A 19,577-nucleotide genomic window follows, 5' to 3' on the forward strand; every position below is an offset into this window, starting at 1 on the left:
GCACCTCCCCTACAGCCTCATGTCTCCTCCTTACCCCCAACCTCCTGTACCTCCCCTACAGCCTCGTACCCCTTCCTTACCCCAGACTGCTGCACCTCCCCTACACCCTCATGTCTCCTCCCTGCCCCCAACCTCCTGTACCTCCTCTACAGCCTCATATCCCCTCCTTACCCCCAGACTGCTGCACCTCCCCTACAACCTTATGTCTCCTCCTTACCCCCCACCTCCTGTACCTCCTCTACAGCCTCTACAGCCTCATGTCCCCTCCTTACCCCCAGACTGCTGCACCTCTCCTACAGCCTCATGTCACCTCATTTCCCCCAACCTCCTGTACCTCCCCATACAGCCTCCCATCTCCTCCTTACCCCCAGACTGCTGCACCTCTTCTAGAGCCTCATGTCTCCTCCGTATCCCTAACCTCCTGTACCTCCCCATACAGTCTCCTACCTCCTCCTTACCCCCAGACTGCTGCGCCTCCCCTACAGCCTCATGTCTCCTCCTTACCCCCAACCTCCTGTACCTCCCCTACAGCCTCCCATCTCCTCCTTACCCCCCAGACTGCTGCACCTCTTCTAGAGCCTCATGTCTCCTCCGTATCCCCAACCTCCTGTACCTCCCCATACAGCCTCCTACCTCCTCATTACCCCCAGACTGCTGCACCTCCCCTACAGCCTCATGCCCCCTCCGTATCCCCAACCTCCTGTACCTCCCCTACAGCCTCCCATCTCCTCCTTACCCCCAGACTGCCGCACCTCCCCTACAGCCTCATATCACCTCCTTACCCCCAACCTCCTGTACCTCCCCTACAGCCTCCCATCTCCTCCTTACCCCCAGACTGCTGCACCTCCCCTACAGCCTCATGTCTCCTCCTTACCCCCAACCTCCTGTACCTCCCCATTCAGCCTCCTACCTCCCACTTACCCCCAGACTGCTGCACCTCCCCTACAGCCTCATGTCTCCTCCTTACCCCCAACCTCCTGTACCTCCCCTACAGCCTCATACCCCTTCCTTACCCCCAGACTGCTGCACCTCCCCTACACCCTCATGTCTCCTCCCTGCCCCCAACCTCCTGTACCTCCTCTACAGCCTCATGTCCCCTCCTTACCCCCAGACTGCTGCACCTCTCCTACAGCCTCATGTCACCTCATTTCCCCCAACCTCCTGTACCTCCCCATACAGCCTCCCATCTCCTCCTTACCCCCAGACTGCTGCACCTCTTCTAGAGCCTCATGTCTCCTCCGTATCCCCAACCTCCTGTACCTCCCCATACAGCCTCCTACCTCCTCCTTACCCCCAGACTGCTGCGCCTCCCCTACAGCCTCATGTCTCCTCCTTACCCCCAACCTCCTGTACCCCCCTACAGCCTCCCATCTCCTCCTTACCCCCAGACTGCTGCACCTCTTCTAGAGCCTCATGTCTCCTCCGTATCCCCAACCTCCTGTACCCCCCATACAGCCTCCTACCTCCTCCTTACCCCCAGACTGCTGCGCCTCCCCTACAGCCTCATGTCTCCTCCTTACCCCCAACCTCCTGTACCTCCCCTACAGCCTCCCGTCTCCTCCTTACCCCCAGACTGCTGCACCTCCCCTACAGCCCCCTGTCTCCTTCTTACCCCCAACCCGTCCACCTTCCCTACAGCCTCCTATCTCCTACCTACCTCCAGACCTTCGGGACTCTGCTCTAGCCTCTGGCCTCCTGCCCTCCATAGGCTCCATGGAATCTCATATTTTAGGATTGTCTTTGAACGACTTTTTCCGTGATTCTCCAGCAGTGATTTTTGGATACCGAGACTTGAGCCTCAGTACTCCATCTTCTCGGGTTGAGTGTGTAGTCGTGGGATTGTATTCTTCTAACACCCCTCCCTCAAAACCGTGTAAGACTGTGTCCAATATGGCTCTCACCTGCTCTTCCACTCAGGCGCTCCTCAGGGCGGACGAGCAGAACATAGTGATTCAGATGAAGACGCAGCTGAGCAAAGTGGGGGGTCACCTTCCAGAAGAGAGCGTCGACGAACTCAATGACTGGATCAAGGATCAAGAAGCAGAACTAGCGACCGTGGCGGCCCAATGCCAAACTCATCAGAAGGAGCTTGGCGAGCGTGTGCAGGTCTTCTCCAGGTAGGTTGAATGGTGCACTGTTAAGGTCCTAGTCCGCTTTCTTCCACCGTGATCAGTCCAGAGACGTGGCTGAATGTAGTATGTTTGCTCCGGAGTCTGGAATGCTGTTCATTCCTGATGGGAAAAGTGCTGCCATTTTATGGCAGACGCCTTTCAGGTCATATGTTTCGCTCATTTACTTTCGGGTCAATGCGTCCCCTCAGATCCATGACACACACTGAGAGGGAGCGCCCGTGACCTCCAGGGAAGTGGGCACATTGCACTCGCCTTTTGCAGCCTAGCCATCTATAGTCTAGGTGAGTGGGTGACCTCCAGGGAAGTAGACACATTACACTCGCCTTTAGCAGCCTAGCCATCTATAGTCTAGGTGATTGGGTGACCTCCAGGGAAGTAGACACATTACACTCGCCTTTAGCAGCCTAGCCATCTATAGTCTAGGTGAGTGGGTGACCTCCAGGGAAGTGGAAACATTACACTCGCCTTTAGCAGCCTAACCATCTATAGTCTAGGTGATTGGGTGGCCTTCAGGGAAGTGGGCACATTGCACTCGCCTTTAGCAGCCTAACCATCTATAGTCTAGGTGATTGGGGACCTCCAGTGGACACATTACACTCACCTTTAGCAGCCTAACCATCTATAGTCTAGGTGATTGGGTGGCCTTCAGGGAAGTGGGCACATTGCACTCGCCTTTAGCAGCCTAACCATCTATAGTCTAGGTGATTGGGGACCTCCAGTGGACACATTACACTCGCCTTTAGCAGCCTAACCATCTATAGTCTAGGTGATTGGGTGACTTCAGGGAAGTGGGCACATTGCACTCACCTTTAGCAGCCTAACCATCTATAGTCTAGGTGATTGGGTGGCCTTCAGGGAAGTGGAAACATTACACTCACCTTTAGCAGCCTAACCATCTATAGTCTAGGTGATTGGGTGACCTTCAGGAAGTGGACACATTACACTCACCTTTAGCAGCCTAACCATCTATAGTCTAGGTGATTGGGTGACCTCCAGGGAAGTGAGTGGACACATTTCGCTCACATTTAGCAGCCTAACCATCTATAGTCTAGGTGATTGGGTGACCTTCAGGAAGTGGACACATTGCACTCGCCTTTAGCAGCCTAACCATCTATAGTCTAGGTGATTGGGTGACCTTCAGGTAAGTGGACACATTGCACTCGCCTTTAGCAGCCTAACCATCTAGAGTCTAGGTGATTGGGTGACTTCAGGGAAGTGAACACATCACTCTCACCTTTAGCAGCCTAACCATCTATAGTCTAGGTGATTGGGTGACCTTCAGGAAGTGGACACATTACACTCACCTTTAGCAGCCTAACCATCTATAGTCTAGGTGATTGGGTGACCTCCAGGGAAGTGAGTGGACACATTTCGCTCACATTTAGCAGCCTAACCATCTATAGTCTAGGTGATTGGGTGACCTTCAGGAAGTGGACACATTGCACTCGCCTTTAGCAGCCTAACCATCTATAGTCTAGGTGATTGGGTGACCTTCAGGTAAGTGAACACATCACTCTCACCTTTAGCAGCCTAACCATCTATAGTCTAGGTGATTGGGTGACCTTCAGGAAGCGGACACATTGCACTCGCCTTTAGCAGCCTAACCATCTATAGTCTAGGTGATTGGGTGACCTTCAGGTAAGTGAACACATCACTCTCACCTTTAGCAGCCTAACCATCTATAGTCTAGGTGATTGGGTGACCTTCAGGTAAGTGAACACATCACTCTCGCCTTTAGCAGCCTAACCATCTATAGTCTAGGTGATTGGGTGACCTTCAGGTAAGTGAACACATCACTCTCGCCTTTAGCAGCCTAACCATCTATAGTCTAGGTGATTGGGTGACCTTCAGGAAGTGGACACATTGCACTCGCCTTTAGCAGCCTAACCATCTATAGTCTAGGTGAGTGGGTGAGCTCCAGGGAAGTAGACACATTACACTCGCCTTTAGCAGCCTAACCATCTATAGTCTAGGTGATTGGGTGAGCTCCAGGGAAGTGGACACACCCTTTAGCAGCCTAACCATCTATAGTCTAAGTGAGTGGGTGACCTCCAGGGAAGTAGACACATTACACTCGCCTTTAGCAGCCTAACCATCTATAGTCTAGGTGATTGGGTGACCTCCAGGGAAGTGGACACATTACACTCGCCTTTAGCAGCCTAACCATCTATAGTCTAGGTGAGTGGGTGACCTCCAGTGAAGTAGACACATTACACTCGCCTTTAGCAGCCTAGCCATCTATAGTCTAGGTGAGTGGGTTCCCTCCAGGGAAGTAGACACATTACACTCGCCTTTAGCAGCCTAGCCATCTATAGTCTAGGTGAGTGGGTGACCTCCAGGGAAGTAGACACATTACACTAGCCTTTAGCAGCCTAACCATCTAGGTGATTGGGTGACCTTCAGGGAAGTGGAAACATTACACTCACCTTTAGCAGCCTAACCATCTATAGTCTAGGTGATTGGGTGGCCTTCAGGGAAGTGGGCACATTGCACTCGCCTTTAGCAGCCTAACCATCTATAGTCTAGGTGATTGGGGACCTCCAGTGGACACATTACACTCGCCTTTAGCAGCCTAACCATCTATAGTCTAGGTGATTGGGTGGCCTTCAGGGAAGTGGGCACATTGCACTCGCCTTTAGCAGCCTAACCATCTATAGTCTAGGTGATTGGGGACCTCCACTGGACACATTACACTCGCCTTTAGCAGCCTAACCATCTATAGTCTAGGTGATTGGGTGACCTTCAGGGAAGTGGAAACATTACACTCGCCTTTAGCAGCCTAACCATCTATAGTCTAGGTGATTGGGTGGCCTTCAGGGAAATGGGCACATTGCACTCGCTTTTAGCAGCCTAACCATCTATAGTCTAGGTGATTGGGTGACCTCCTGGGAAGTGCACACATTACACTCACCTTTAGCAGCCTACCCATCTATAGTCTAGGTGATTTGGTGGCCTTCAGGGAAGTGGGCACATTGCACTCGCCTTTAGCAGCCTAACCATCTATAGTCTAGGTGATTGGGTGACCTTCAGGGAAGTGGAAACATTACACTCGCCTTTAGCAGCCTAACCATCTATAGTCTAGGTGAGTGGGTGACCTCCAGGGAAGTAGACACATTACACTCGCCTTTAGCAGCCTAGCCATCTATAGTCTAGGTGATTGGGGACCTCCAGTGGACACATTACACTCGCCTTTAGCAGCCTAACCATCTATAGTCTAGGTGATTGAATGACCTTCGGGGAAGTGGAAACATTACACTCGCCTTTAGCAGCCTAGCCATCTATAGTCTAGGTGATTGGGGACCTCCAGTGGACACATTACACTCGCCTTTAGCAGCCTAACCATCTATACTCTAGGTGATTGGGTGGCCTTCAGGGAAGTGGGCACATTGCACTCGCCTTTAGCAGCCTAACCATCTATAGTCTAGGTGATTGGGTGACCTTCAGGGAAGTGGAAACATTACACTCGCCTTTAGCAGCGTAGCCATCTATAGTCTAGGTGATTGGGTGACCTCCAGGGAAGTAGACACATTACACTCGCCTTTAGCAGCCTAGCCATCTATAGTCTAGGTGAGTGGGTGACCTCCAGGGAAGTGGAAACATTACACTCGCCTTTAGCAGCCTAACCATCTATAGTCTAGGTGATTGGGTGGCCTTCAGGGAAGTGGGCACATTGCACTCGCCTTTAGCAGCCTAACCATCTATAGTCTAGGTGATTGGGGACCTCCAGTGGACACATTACACTCACCTTTAGCAGCCTAACCATCTATAGTCTAGGTGATTGGGTGGCCTTCAGGGAAGTGGGCACATTGCACTCGCCTTTAGCAGCCTAACCATCTATAGTCTAGGTGATTGGGGACCTCCAGTGGACACATTACACTCGCCTTTAGCAGCCTAACCATCTATAGTCTAGGTGATTGGGTGACTTCAGGGAAGTGGGCACATTGCACTCACCTTTAGCAGCCTAACCATCTATAGTCTAGGTGATTGGGTGGCCTTCAGGGAAGTGGAAACATTACACTCACCTTTAGCAGCCTAACCATCTATAGTCTAGGTGATTGGGTGACCTTCAGGAAGTGGACACATTACACTCACCTTTAGCAGCCTAACCATCTATAGTCTAGGTGATTGGGTGACCTCCAGGGAAGTGAGTGGACACATTTCGCTCACATTTAGCAGCCTAACCATCTATAGTCTAGGTGATTGGGTGACCTTCAGGAAGTGGACACATTGCACTCGCCTTTAGCAGCCTAACCATCTATAGTCTAGGTGATTGGGTGACCTTCAGGTAAGTGGACACATTGCACTCGCCTTTAGCAGCCTAACCATCTAGAGTCTAGGTGATTGGGTGACTTCAGGGAAGTGAACACATCACTCTCACCTTTAGCAGCCTAACCATCTATAGTCTAGGTGATTGGGTGACCTTCAGGAAGTGGACACATTACACTCACCTTTAGCAGCCTAACCATCTATAGTCTAGGTGATTGGGTGACCTCCAGGGAAGTGAGTGGACACATTTCGCTCACATTTAGCAGCCTAACCATCTATAGTCTAGGTGATTGGGTGACCTTCAGGAAGTGGACACATTGCACTCGCCTTTAGCAGCCTAACCATCTATAGTCTAGGTGATTGGGTGACCTTCAGGTAAGTGAACACATCACTCTCACCTTTAGCAGCCTAACCATCTATAGTCTAGGTGATTGGGTGACCTTCAGGAAGCGGACACATTGCACTCGCCTTTAGCAGCCTAACCATCTATAGTCTAGGTGATTGGGTGACCTTCAGGTAAGTGAACACATCACTCTCACCTTTAGCAGCCTAACCATCTATAGTCTAGGTGATTGGGTGACCTTCAGGTAAGTGAACACATCACTCTCGCCTTTAGCAGCCTAACCATCTATAGTCTAGGTGATTGGGTGACCTTCAGGTAAGTGAACACATCACTCTCGCCTTTAGCAGCCTAACCATCTATAGTCTAGGTGATTGGGTGACCTTCAGGAAGTGGACACATTGCACTCGCCTTTAGCAGTCTAACCATCTATAGTCTAGGTGAGTGGGTGAGCTCCAGGGAAGTAGACACATTACACTCGCCTTTAGCAGCCTAACCATCTATAGTCTAGGTGATAGGGTGAGCTCCAGGGAAGTGGACACACCCTTTAGCAGCCTAACCATCTATAGTCTAAGTGAGTGGGTGACCTCCAGGGAAGTAGACACATTACACTCGCCTTTAGCAGCCTAACCATCTATAGTCTAGGTGATTGGGTGACCTCCAGGGAAGTGGACACATTACACTCGCCTTTAGCAGCCTAACCATCTATAGTCTAGGTGAGTGGGTGACCTCCAGTGAAGTAGACACATTACACTCGCCTTTAGCAGCCTAGCCATCTATAGTCTAGGTGAGTGGGTTCCCTCCAGGGAAGTAGACACATTACACTCGCCTTTAGCAGCCTAGCCATCTATAGTCTAGGTGAGTGGGTGACCTCCAGGGAAGTAGACACATTACACTAGCCTTTAGCAGCCTAACCATCTAGGTGATTGGGTGACCTTCAGGGAAGTGGAAACATTACACTCACCTTTAGCAGCCTAACCATCTATAGTCTAGGTGATTGGGTGGCCTTCAGGGAAGTGGGCACATTGCACTCGCCTTTAGCAGCCTAACCATCTATAGTCTAGGTGATTGGGGACCTCCAGTGGACACATTACACTCGCCTTTAGCAGCCTAACCATCTATAGTCTAGGTGATTGGGTGGCCTTCAGGGAAGTGGGCACATTGCACTCGCCTTTAGCAGCCTAACCATCTATAGTCTAGGTGATTGGGGACCTCCACTGGACACATTACACTCGCCTTTAGCAGCCTAACCATCTATAGTCTAGGTGATTGGGTGACCTTCAGGGAAGTGGAAACATTACACTCGCCTTTAGCAGCCTAACCATCTATAGTCTAGGTGATTGGGTGGCCTTCAGGGAAATGGGCACATTGCACTCGCCTTTAGCAGCCTAACCATCTATAGTCTAGGTGATTGGGTGACCTCCTGGGAAGTGCACACATTACACTCACCTTTAGCAGCCTACCCATCTATAGTCTAGGTGATTGGGTGGCCTTCAGGGAAGTGGGCACATTGCACTCGCCTTTAGCAGCCTAACCATCTATAGTCTAGGTGATTGGGTGACCTTCAGGGAAGTGGAAACATTACACTCGCCTTTAGCAGCCTAACCATCTATAGTCTAGGTGAGTGGGTGACCTCCAGGGAAGTAGACACATTACACTCGCCTTTAGCAGCCTAGCCATCTATAGTCTAGGTGATTGGGGACCTCCAGTGGACACATTACACTCGCCTTTAGCAGCCTAACCATCTATAGTCTAGGTGATTGGATGACCTTCAGGGAAGTGGAAACATTACACTCGCCTTTAGCAGCCTAGCCATCTATAGTCTAGGTGATTGGGGACCTCCAGTGGACACATTACACTCGCCTTTAGCAGCCTAACCATCTATACTCTAGGTGATTGGGTGGCCTTCAGGGAAGTGGGCACATTGCACTCGCCTTTAGCAGCCTAACCATCTATAGTCTAGGTGATTGGGTGACCTTCAGGGAAGTGGAAACATTACACTCGCCTTTAGCAGCGTAGCCATCTATAGTCTAGGTGATTGGGTGACCTTCAGGGAAGTGGAAACATTACACTCGCCTTTAGCAGCCTAGCCATCTATAGTCTAGGTGATTGGGGACCTCCAGTGGACACATTACACTCGCCTTTAGCAGCCTAACCATCTATAGTCTAGGTGATTGGGTGACCGTCAGGGAAGTGGAAACATTACACTCGCCTTTAGCAGCCTAACCATCTATAGTCTAGGTGATTGGGGACCTCCAGTGGACACATTACACTCGCCTTTAGCAGCCTAACCATCTATAGTCTAGGTGATTGGGTGGCCTTCAGGGAAGTGGGCACATTGCACTCGCCTTTAGCAGCCTAACCATCTATAGTCTAGGTGATTGGGTGACCCTCAGGGAAGTGGACACATTGCGCTCGCCTTTAGCAGCCTAACCATCTATAGTCTAGGTGATTGGGTGACCTTCAGGAAGTGGACACATTGCACTCGCCTTTAGCAGCCTAACCATCTATAGTCTAGGTGATTGGGTGACCTTCAGGGAAGTGGACACATTGCGCTCACCTTTAGCAGCCTAACCATCTATAGTCTAGGTGATTGGGTGACCTTCAGGGAAGTGGGCACATTACACTCGCCTTTAGCAGCCTAAACATCTATAGTCTAGGTGATTGGGTGACCCTCAGGAAAGTGGACACATTGCGCTCGCCTTTAGCAGCCTAACCATCTATAGTCTAGGTGATTGGGTGACCTTCAGGAAGTGGACACATTGCACTCGCCTTTAGCAGCCTAACCATCTATAGTCTAGGTGATTGGGTGACCTTCAGGGAAGTGGACACATTGCGCTCACCTTTAGCAGCCTAACCATCTATAGTCTAGGTGAGTGGGTGACCTTCATGGAAGTGGACACATTGCACTCGCCTTTAGCAGCCTAACCATCTATAGTCTAGGTGATTGGGTGACCTTCAGGGAAGTGGAAACATTGCACTCGCCTTTAGCAGCCGAACCATCTATAGTCTAAGTGATTGGGTGACCTTCAGGGAAGTGGACACATTGCGCTCACCTTTAGCAGCCTAACCATCTATAGTCTAGGTGATTGGGTGACCTTCAGGGAAGTGGAAACATTACACTCGCCTTTAGCAGCCTAACCATCTATAGTCTAGGTGATTGGGTGACCTTCAGGAAGTGGACACATTGCACTCGCCTTTAGCAGCCTAACCATCTATAGTCTAGGTGATTCGGTGAGCTCCAGGGAAGTGGACACATTACACTCGCCTTTAGCAGCCTAACCATCTATAGTCTAGGTGATTGAGTGACCTCCAGGGAAGTGGACACATTACTCTCGCCTTTAGAAGCCTAACCATCTATAGTCTAGGTGATTGAGTGACCTCCCTAGACTCTTTTGCTCAGACAATAGTGCTCTGGTGTAGTAGATCCCTTCTCCACCTGGACATCTTTACTGCCGCACCTCCTGCCTACCACCTGTATGCTTGACCTGGATCTAAAGTCTTGGCTTTGAAGAATCGAGTATTGCGGAAGCTCTGTCATGTCTGGGCCATGCAGTGCAGTTATGGTTACAGTTACAGCGTTGATTTAAGTTCATAGTCTGTTGGTATGTTCCCTTTGTTGACATGTTTGGCTGCCAGTAGGGCAGCCCTCTTCCTTGGCCTATATTCCATCTCCCATTTATGGTGAACCTGTGAACGGTCACCTGAATGCCGTGGAAAGCGTTGGCCCCCTCATCAGTTCAAGCAGTCTCTTGGATCTATATGGTATGACAACGTCCCCTGCCTAATCTTGCAGATGGACAGTGGGGTGGTCAAAGGGCTCGGGGGCCACCCCAGCGAATAGATGCTGGAGCAGGTATCCTCGGTCTACCCCAACTCAGGCCCGTGCTAAGGCAGAGGGCACGCATGAGAGTATGCCCACCCAGTGCTTAATGGAAGACAAGTGCCAGGGTTCCTAATGCTGATTGTAAGACTGCCGACCACTCCCACTCACGCCATCCACTGGAATTGCTGGTGCACCACAATCCCAGTAGCAACTACTGCCCCCCTGCCCCCAGCCCAACCCCTACCACCACATTCAGCCCTATCTACGGATTGGAGCTGTATCGTGTGGCGGAATATGGGGAGGGCAGGGACTTAAACACGCAAAGAAGTATCAAAAACAGCTGCTACTGTTCTTATTTAACGCCCAAAGGCCCCAATGCGCATGAAGACAAGACCAGGTCAGATAGCGAAAGGTCTTGTCTTCATGCGCACTGAGGCCTTCAGGCGTTAAATAATAATACTAACTAGAAGAGTAGCAACCGGTGTTATAAAAACAACAACATGGCATATTGGCCAATACTTGCCTTTGCAAAGACTCCCGCCCATCAGCCAATATGCAGAAGATGATTGATGTGGCTGCATGCAGGCTACACAAGAAGAATGATTTACTTCTCACGTGCATCAGAGTCATATGTATAGGTGTGCAATAGAAATAAAATGAGGATAGTGGCAGCTGGACTTTGTAGAGTTCCCTCTAGGCCGGTCCACCCCTGCCCAGGGTGCAGAGGCCTACCAGGAAATCTCCAGAGTTCCCTATAGCCCAGGCCACTCCTGCCCAGGGTGCAGAGGTCTAATGAGAAGTCTCAAGAGTTCCCTATAGGCCGGTCCACCCCTGCCCACAGTGCAGAGGTCTACCGGGAAATCTCCTGAGTTCCCTATAGGCCAGTCCACCCTTGCCCAGAGTGCAGACCTCTCTTCTGCCTTTGACACGGTCAACCATGCCAGCCTTCTCAACCATCTCCATGACAACCTGGGTATCACCAATCAGGCCCTGGCCTGGCTGACCTCTTTCCTCTCTGATCAACCCTCCCAGGTCCAACTTGGGTCCTTCCTATCATCTATCTCCCTTTCTACCTGTGGTGTGCCCCAGGGGTCAAACCTCTCACTCTTGCTCTTCAACCAATACCTGGCAACTCTTGCCCACTGCATTACCATGTTCTGCTCCAATTTCCAGTGCTATTCTGATGACATTCAAATCATGTTCAGGCTCCCCTCGGCCACCTCCTCTCCTTCTCTCATCTCTGATTGCCTATCTGCCATTCAGCACTGGTGTGCCGCCAACGATCTCTGTCTGAATACCAGCAAGACAAAGATCCTCCCCATTGGCACACCTTTCCCCTCACTCTCTGGCCAGCCTCCCTCGGCCCTCCTCCTACCCTGAGCTGCGGGGCTATGAACTTTGGGGTCATCTTCGATCCATGCTTTCCTTCTCTGCTCACATCTCTGATGTCTCTAAAAAGTCAAACTTCTTACTGCACCTCCTTAGAGGTACTCTGCTTTTCCTCTCCTTCCCCCAGAAGCTCACTGTTTCCCAGGCTCTGGTCCTTTCTAGGTTGGACTATTGTAAAAGCCTCTTTCTAAATCTACCTGCCTCTACTCTCCACCCTCTGCAACTAATCCAGAACAGGACTGCGAGACTTGTCCTTGGCCTCAAGCCCTGGGATCGTATCTCTCCAGCTCTGAAATCTCTACACTAGCTCCCAGTGGATGCAAGGACAAAAATTCAAAACCCTCTGCATTGTCCACAAGGGTCTCTGAGGCCTGGGTCCAAAATACCTTCAGCTAGAGCTGGTGAGCTCTGTCCAAATACCTCCCCTCTCGAGCTCTTTGCTCCTCTACCTCTACCTCCCTCAGGGTCAGTCGTTTCTCAAAGAAACAAGCTGGGGGTAGATCTGTGTCTTTGGCTGGGGCCTCCCTCTGGAACAGCCTCCCTGCCTCTGTGAAACTCGAGGAGAACCATCTCCGGTTCCGGAAGCACCTCAAGACCTTCCTCTTTCCTTCTGCCTTTGCCCCTCCTCTCCCCTGCTGAGCTGCTCTGTCTCGGCACTGTGCATCTGGCCACCCTCTGACTTCTGGGCCCAGTTCCCTGCCCGCCCAGTTGCAGACCCGCACTGCCTCCTGGCCACCCCTTGCACTGGGGTCTGTATCTGTACCCATACAGCCCCCCCACCTTCTTTTCCTGCACTTGCAAGACAAACCTTGTCTGTTGCCTTAACCCCAGTACTTGCCACTTGCCGGCTGCAGTAACACTGCTTGTTGCTTGTTATTATTTACTTATGTTATTATTGATCTGTTTCTCCTCTGCTCGCCACTTTCCACCTCTCCCCCCTTCCATGCACTTTTCCCCTCCCCCTCTCCCATGCACTTGCAAGTTCTCAATGTCACTGGGCCTAGTAAGATCGCTGTTTTGTTCTCCCCTTTTCCCCTCCCTTGCCTTGTTGCGCTCTGAAACACTTGTGTACGAGCGCGATAGAAATAAAATATCACTATCAATCAATATCAGAGGTCTACCAGGAAATCTCCAGAGTTCCCTATAGGCCAGTCCACCCTGCGTAATTTCTGGAAAGTAAACTAGTAAGTGACACTACTGCTGCATCTGTGAATGGCACCAGCCTTGCCAGGTAGGCCCTGCACACACAGCAATTCTGAAAATAACACAAGCTTCAGCAATTGTTTGCCCAACTCAAGACTCCATGATCTGGATTTCCCTGTAGGCTGCGCATTAAACTCCAGGAACAAATACCTGGCATGTAGGAATGTTTCAGAGGAAGTGAGAGCAGCTGGGAGTGCGAGGGAGAGAGATCACTGCCCTGGCTGCTTTGCAGGTGCATCTGTCTCGCTGCAGAGATTGCAAATCACAAGGGGGGGGTCCTGGGAGTCCCTCTGCCAGACATTAGTCCTGGTTATGAGAGCCTTACCCAGAGTTTTTAGCTCACTATCTTTCACAGAGGAGAAATATCCCAAACATATCAGTCTTTGTCCTGCCCTGGGGCAGTCCAGCACCGAAATGCTAGTAAAGCGCTCTGTTGTGTATCTGTTTTGTTGTTACCTTAATAATAAGCATCTCCCATATGCTGCACCATCCCTCACAATACTACAGATATGGGAATCTCTTACACTGGACCTGAACGGCCATGTTGCGGCGTCCCACGGCAGCACTCTTTTCACAAACCTCGCCAATCACCAACCCCCAAGTGGGTATGGATCGTGGCAAGTTACCCTTTAATGCTGCATGGGTGTTCATGGCTTTTTGACTTGAGTTCAGAAATTCATATCTACTGGAAACCTGGTTTCTCATTAGCATCCTGTTTTTCCTAGAGAGGAACTAGGATAAGAGCGTTGCCAGCAGTAATAAGCAAGTGTACCAGGGGGGCGCCACCTGGGCTGCATTTATGTGTTTCATGGTTCGGATTGCCGCTCAGTGCAACCCCAGCAAGATCGGATCCCTGATAGAGGGGGTGTCATGTTCCACGGCAGGGCTCTTCTGCGTTCCTGACCTGATTCTGAGGTGCTATAATGCCATCTTTCACTTTGCCTGCTTATCTCCCAGGCTTCAGGAGGAATTCAGTCATTTGAGCAAGTGGCTGGCCAGCCAGGAGAAGAGATTCCAAGACATTGAGAAGAGGAAGAAGAAGTTCAAGTCCTTCTACGAGTCCATCACTCTTTACAGGTAGCCACCATGGCTTTCGTAGGGTCGGAATCTGCCTGAACTGATTTTCATTCCCTTCTCCCTTTATTAACCATTGGTGTTCTCTTCTCGACAGGGAGAAGTTTGATTCTTTGGCTCAGCTGGTGAGCTCTGTCCAAGCCTTGGGGTTTGCAGAAGAAGAAGTGATCGGCAAGTCAACGCAGCTGGTCAAGAGGTACCAAGGTCTATTGATAACCGTCTGCGAGAAAGTGGGAGTCCCGCCACCTTTCAAGAGGGAGGAACGGGACCCCAGAGACCTTGCGCAGAGCATCACATCGTGGATAGCGGGGGTCAAGGAATCCATTTGTGCTTTGGATTCAGAGGAAGGAAGCAAGTCTGACCTGGACGAGAGGATCGCGCAGCTAAATGTAAGATGAACACGCGCGGCTATGGGGCATATAGTGAGTGCAATGTAAATGTATGCAATGGATGTATGTTTGAATGAAGACCGCACAGCATTTAGGCAGCTGTGAATACTCCCTCTGTAGGGCCAGCCCTGTAATGGCCTCTGGAGTTGATGGCATTGTGGACGGCTGCACCATCCCAGCATCAGGGGGCAGGAGCTACTCATCACTGAAGGACCACCGGAGAGTGGTCCTCCTCCCTTGGGGGTCTGGAATATTGGGCATTCACTCATGGAGTTCTTCTTTCTTCTGAATTGTGCAGCGTTGTTTTCTTCATTTCTTCCTCTATTGGCATCAGCTCTAAGCATCTGCTTCAGTGGAAGGAGGTAATATACCACCTTTGCCATCCGTCAGGGGTCCTATTCATCATAGACGTGTGGTCTGCTCCATTGCTTTTTGAAATCTTAGTCTAGCCTTTGAATGTTGCTCTATTGGCAACATTGAAGGCGTAATGTTTCAAATCTGCCTTTGAACAGAACATGATTGATTTAGAGTCGTGTCTCCTTTCCTTTCGTGAAGACGGAAATCGATCTGTAGAACCAAGGCCGCTTACTGTTCAAAAGAGGCAGGTCGAGGGGTCTGAGCCCCCTCAGAGGCAGGTCGAGGGGTCCGATCCACCTCAGGGGAAGGTCGAGTAGCCCAGCCACCTCGGAGGCAGGTCGAGGAGTCTGAGCCACCTCAGAGGCAGGGGAGGGGTCCCAGGCACCTCAGAGGCAGGTGAAGGGGTCCGACCACCTCAGAGGCAGGTCGAGGGGTCTGAGCCACTTTGTAGGCAGGTCGAGGGGTCCGAGCCACCTCAGAGGCAGGTCGAGGGGTCCCAGGCACCTCAGAGGTAGGTCGAGGTGTCCCAGCCACCTCAGAGACAGGTCGAGGGGTCCGATCCACCTCAGGGGAAGGTCGAGTAGCCCAGCCACCTCGGAGGCAGGTCGAGGAGTCCGAGCCACCTCAGAGGCAGGGGAGGGGTCCCAGGCACCTCAGAGGCAGGTGAAGGGGTCCGACCACCTCAGAGGCAGGTCGAGGGGTCTGAGCCACTTTGTAGGCAGGTCGAGGGGTCCGAGCCACCTCATCTTCCAATTCTTGACTCAGTCCCCGTCCATACAGTGTCAAGCCTGTAGCTTCAGGCCATGTGGCGTCTATAGCAAGCTGTTTAAATCGGCTTGTATAAGCCTGAAGCTCCATACTGCCTTGTTGAAAGTCCAACAGCTGTTTGTGCTTGGAGTAGGTTAAGTCTGGTCTATCCAAATAGGCTTTGAAGGAAGCAATGAAGCTATCATAGCTGTTCAAGAGTCCGTGCTTCGTGTCATGCGGGTGCTCATGAACCCGATTTGAGCTTTCTCAGTCCGAAATAGGGCTTGACGAGAGGAAAATACCACAGTACGGGCCTCTAAATAGTCTCTGAGTTGTTTGGGGTCTCCGTTAAACCTTTCCACGGAGGTGAGTCCAGTCAGGGATCCCATCGGTAAGGCATCTCGATTAGTTAGAGCCGGTCTCGGGTGGGCGTTCTCGTCTTTCGGTGATTGACCCTCCACTGATAGGTTCTGCACAGCGGCTACCAGTTCTTGGAACTGGGCCATTTTCTTTTTTTGTGGGCGTTGCAAACTCTGAGGACAGCGCCTCACCTGAGATTTTTTTTGCTTTTGTTTCGGGAAGAGGTAGGGTCTATCCTGTCGGGAAGCCACCCGGCCCCCTGGTTACACAGGAAGGCAAGGGGGGGCCTCGCCTCAGGATAGCCCTGAATTCGGGCAAAACCCTTTGGGGAAAAAAAAACACTGCGTGATAATAGGAGGTTCGCAGTCATCCAGAGCGAGTTCACAGGATAGACAAGTCAGTGGCAAATGAAGACTTTGGTATCCTCTCAAGGCAGCGTAACAGGAGACAGGGGACATAAGGTGGTAGTCGCAGCGGAGCAGGAGCCACCAACGGGAAAGAAACCAGAATCGGCAGCAGGCAGGTAACAAGAGCCAAGGGCAGGCAAGGAGCAGGAATCAGATAAGGCAGCGGAGCGATAGAAGTAAGGAGAAGAAGTACCAAGGAAGGAGAGAGCAGTCCAAGGAGAGGACGAAGGAGGAGAAACGGGCCTCCTGCAACGGGGGAAGCAAGTGGCAACGGCTAGCCTTACCGGAGATACAGCTTCTTGTAGTGTTGGTGCCATTCTGCACCGTGGTGTTCAAACGCTGTAGCCGTGACCAGAAGTGCTTGGCCGTCATCTTGGGAAGGTCATAGGGACACAGATCAGGCACCATCTTGTGAAGCACAGGTTCTGTTTGTAACAGGACCAAAGAGAAATCCGTGGGTGCAACCTGACACCTCCTCTATGGGCTCCTCTTAACAGGCTCTCCTCCATGGGCCCTTCTTGATTGGCTCCTCTCCACGGCTCTCCTCCAATGACTCTCCTTCATGGGCCCTCCTCCATTGGCTATCCTCCATGGACCCTCCTCCATGGACCCTCATTGATGGGCTCCTCTCCATGGACTCTCCTCCATGGACCCTTCTCCATGGATCCTCCTCCATGGGCCTTCCTCCATGGGCCCTCCTCCATGGGCCCTCCTCCATTGGCTGTCCTCCATGGACTGTCCTCCATGGGCTTCTCTCTACGGACTTTCCTCCATTGGCTCTTCTCCACGGGTTCTCCTGCATGGGCTGTCCTCCGTGGGCCCTCCTCCATGGACCCTCCTCCATGGGCCTTCTTCCATGGACCCTCCTCCATTGGCTCTTCTCCACGGGCTCTCCTCCATGGGCCCTCCTCCATGGGCTCCTCTTCACGGGCTGTCCTCCATGGACCTTCCTCCATTGGCTCTTCTCCACGGGCTCTCCTCCATGGGCCCTGCTCCATGGGCTCTTCTCCACAGGCTCTCCTCCATGGAGCCTTCTTGATGGGCTCCTCTCCATGGACTCTCCTCCATGGACCTTCCTCTATTGGCTCTTCTCCACGGGCTCTCCTCCATGGGCCCTCCTCCACGGGCTCCTCTTCACGGGCTGTCCTCCATGGACCCTCCTCCATTGGCTCTTCTCCACGGGCTCTCCTCCATGGGCCCTGCTCCATGGGCTCTTCTCCACAGGCTCTCCTCCATGGACCCTTCTTGATGGGCTCCTCTCCATGGACTCTCCTCCATGGACCTTCCTCTATTGGCTCTTCTCCATGGGCCCTCCTCCATGAGCCCTCCTCCATGGACCCTCCTCCATGGGCCCTCCTCCATTGGCTGTCCTCCATGGACACTCCTTCATGGGCCCTCCACCATGGGCCCTCCTCCATGGGCCCTCCCACATGGGTCTCCTCCATGGACTCTCCTCCATGGGCCCTCCTCCATCGGCTGTCCTGCATGGACACTCCTTCATGGGCCCTCCTCCATGGGCTCTCCTCCATTGGCTCTACTCCATGGGCTCTCCTCCATGGACCCTCCTCCATGGGCCCTCCTCCATGGACCCTCCTCCATTGGCTCTTCTCCACGGGCTGTCCTCCATGGGCCCTCCTCCGTGGGCTCTCCTCCATGGACCTTCCTCCATTGGCTCCTCTCTACGGTCTCTCCTCCTTGGACCCTCCTCCATTGGCTGTCCTCCATGGACTCTCCTCCATGGGCCCTCCTCCATGGGCTCCTCTCTACGGGCTTTCCTCCATGGACCCTCCTCCATTGGCTCTTCTCCACGGGCTCTCCTCCATGGGCCCTGCTCCAATGGCTCTTCTTCACAGGCTCTCCTCCATGGACCCTCCTCCATGGGCTCTTCTCCACGGGCTCTCCTCCATGGGCCCTGCTCCAATGGCTCTTCTCCACAGGCTCTCCTCCATGGGCCCTCCTTGATGGGCTCCTCTCTACGGGCTCTCCTCCATGGACCCCCTCCGCGTGCTCTCCTCCATTGGCTCTTCTCCACGGGCTCTCCTCCATGGACCCGCCTCCATTGGCTCTTCTCCACGGGCTCTCCTCCATGGGTCATCCTCCATGGGCTCCTCTCCACAGGCTCTCCTCAATGGACCCTCCTCCATGGGCTCTTCTCCACGGGCTCTCCTCCATGGGTCATCCTCCATGGGCTCCACTCCACAGGCTCTCCTCGATGGACCCTCCTCCGTGGGCTCTTCTCCACGGGCTCTCCTCCATGGGTCATCCTCCATGGGCTCCTCTCCACAGGCTCTCCTCGATGGACCCTCCTCCATGGGCTCTTCTCCACGGGCTCTCCTCCATGGGTCATCCTCCATGGGCTCCTCTCCACAGGCTCTCCTCGATGGACCCTCCTCCATTGGCTCTTCTCCACGGGCTCTCCTCCATGGGCCCTCCTTGATGGGCTCCTCTATACGGGCTCTCCTCCATGGACCCCCTCCACGTGCTCTCCTCCATTGGCTCTTCTCCACGGGCTCTCCTCCATGGACCCGCCTCCATTGGCTCTTCTCCACGGGCTCTCCTCCATGGGTCATCCTCCATGGACTCCTCTCCACAGGCTCTCCTCGATGGACCCTCCTCCATGGGCTCTTCTCCACGGGCTCTCCTCCATGGGTCATCCTCCATGTGCTCCTCTCCACAGGCTCTCCTCGATGGACCCTCCTCCATGGGCTCTTCCCCACGGGCTCTCCTCCATGGGTCATCCTCCATGGGCTCCTCTCTACAGGCTCTCCTCGATGGACCCTACTCCATGGGCTCTTCTCCACGGGCTCTCCTCCATGAGCCCTGCTACAATGGCTCTTCTCCACAGGCTCTCCTCCATGGGCCCTCCTTGATGGGCTCCTCTCTACGGGCTCTCCTCCGTGGACCCCCTCCGCATGCTCTCCTCCATTGGCTCTTCTCCACGGGCTCTCCTCCATGGATCCGCCTCCATTGGCTCTTCTCCACGGGCTCTCCTCCATGGGTCATCCTTCATGGGCTCCTCTCCACAGGCTCTCCTCGATGGACCCTCCTCCATGGGCTCTTCTCCACGGGCTCTCCTCCATGGGTCAT

At 52.7% G+C, this 19,577-nt stretch overlaps 1 protein-coding gene across 8 annotated transcripts in view; it reads left to right on the top strand.

Annotated features, from left to right (window-relative positions):
- SYNE2 (spectrin repeat containing nuclear envelope protein 2) overlaps nucleotides 1-19,577 on the top strand; it is a 1,840,150-nt gene that overhangs the window by 679,755 nt on the left and 1,140,818 nt on the right. For all 8 annotated transcript variants that reach the window (XM_069638223.1, XM_069638224.1, XM_069638227.1 and 5 more), the window contains 3 exons: nucleotides 1,918-2,117; nucleotides 14,114-14,233; nucleotides 14,328-14,619. In XM_069638223.1, coding sequence (XP_069494324.1) covers nucleotides 1,918-2,117; nucleotides 14,114-14,233; nucleotides 14,328-14,619 — 612 coding nt within the window. The remainder of the gene's footprint in view (nucleotides 1-1,917; nucleotides 2,118-14,113; nucleotides 14,234-14,327; nucleotides 14,620-19,577) is intronic.

This window comes from Ambystoma mexicanum, chromosome 14 (genome assembly GCF_040938575.1).
Source record: "Ambystoma mexicanum isolate Mex_15411 chromosome 14, UKY_AmexF1_1, whole genome shotgun sequence".
Classification (NCBI taxonomy): domain Eukaryota; kingdom Metazoa; phylum Chordata; class Amphibia; order Caudata; family Ambystomatidae; genus Ambystoma; species Ambystoma mexicanum.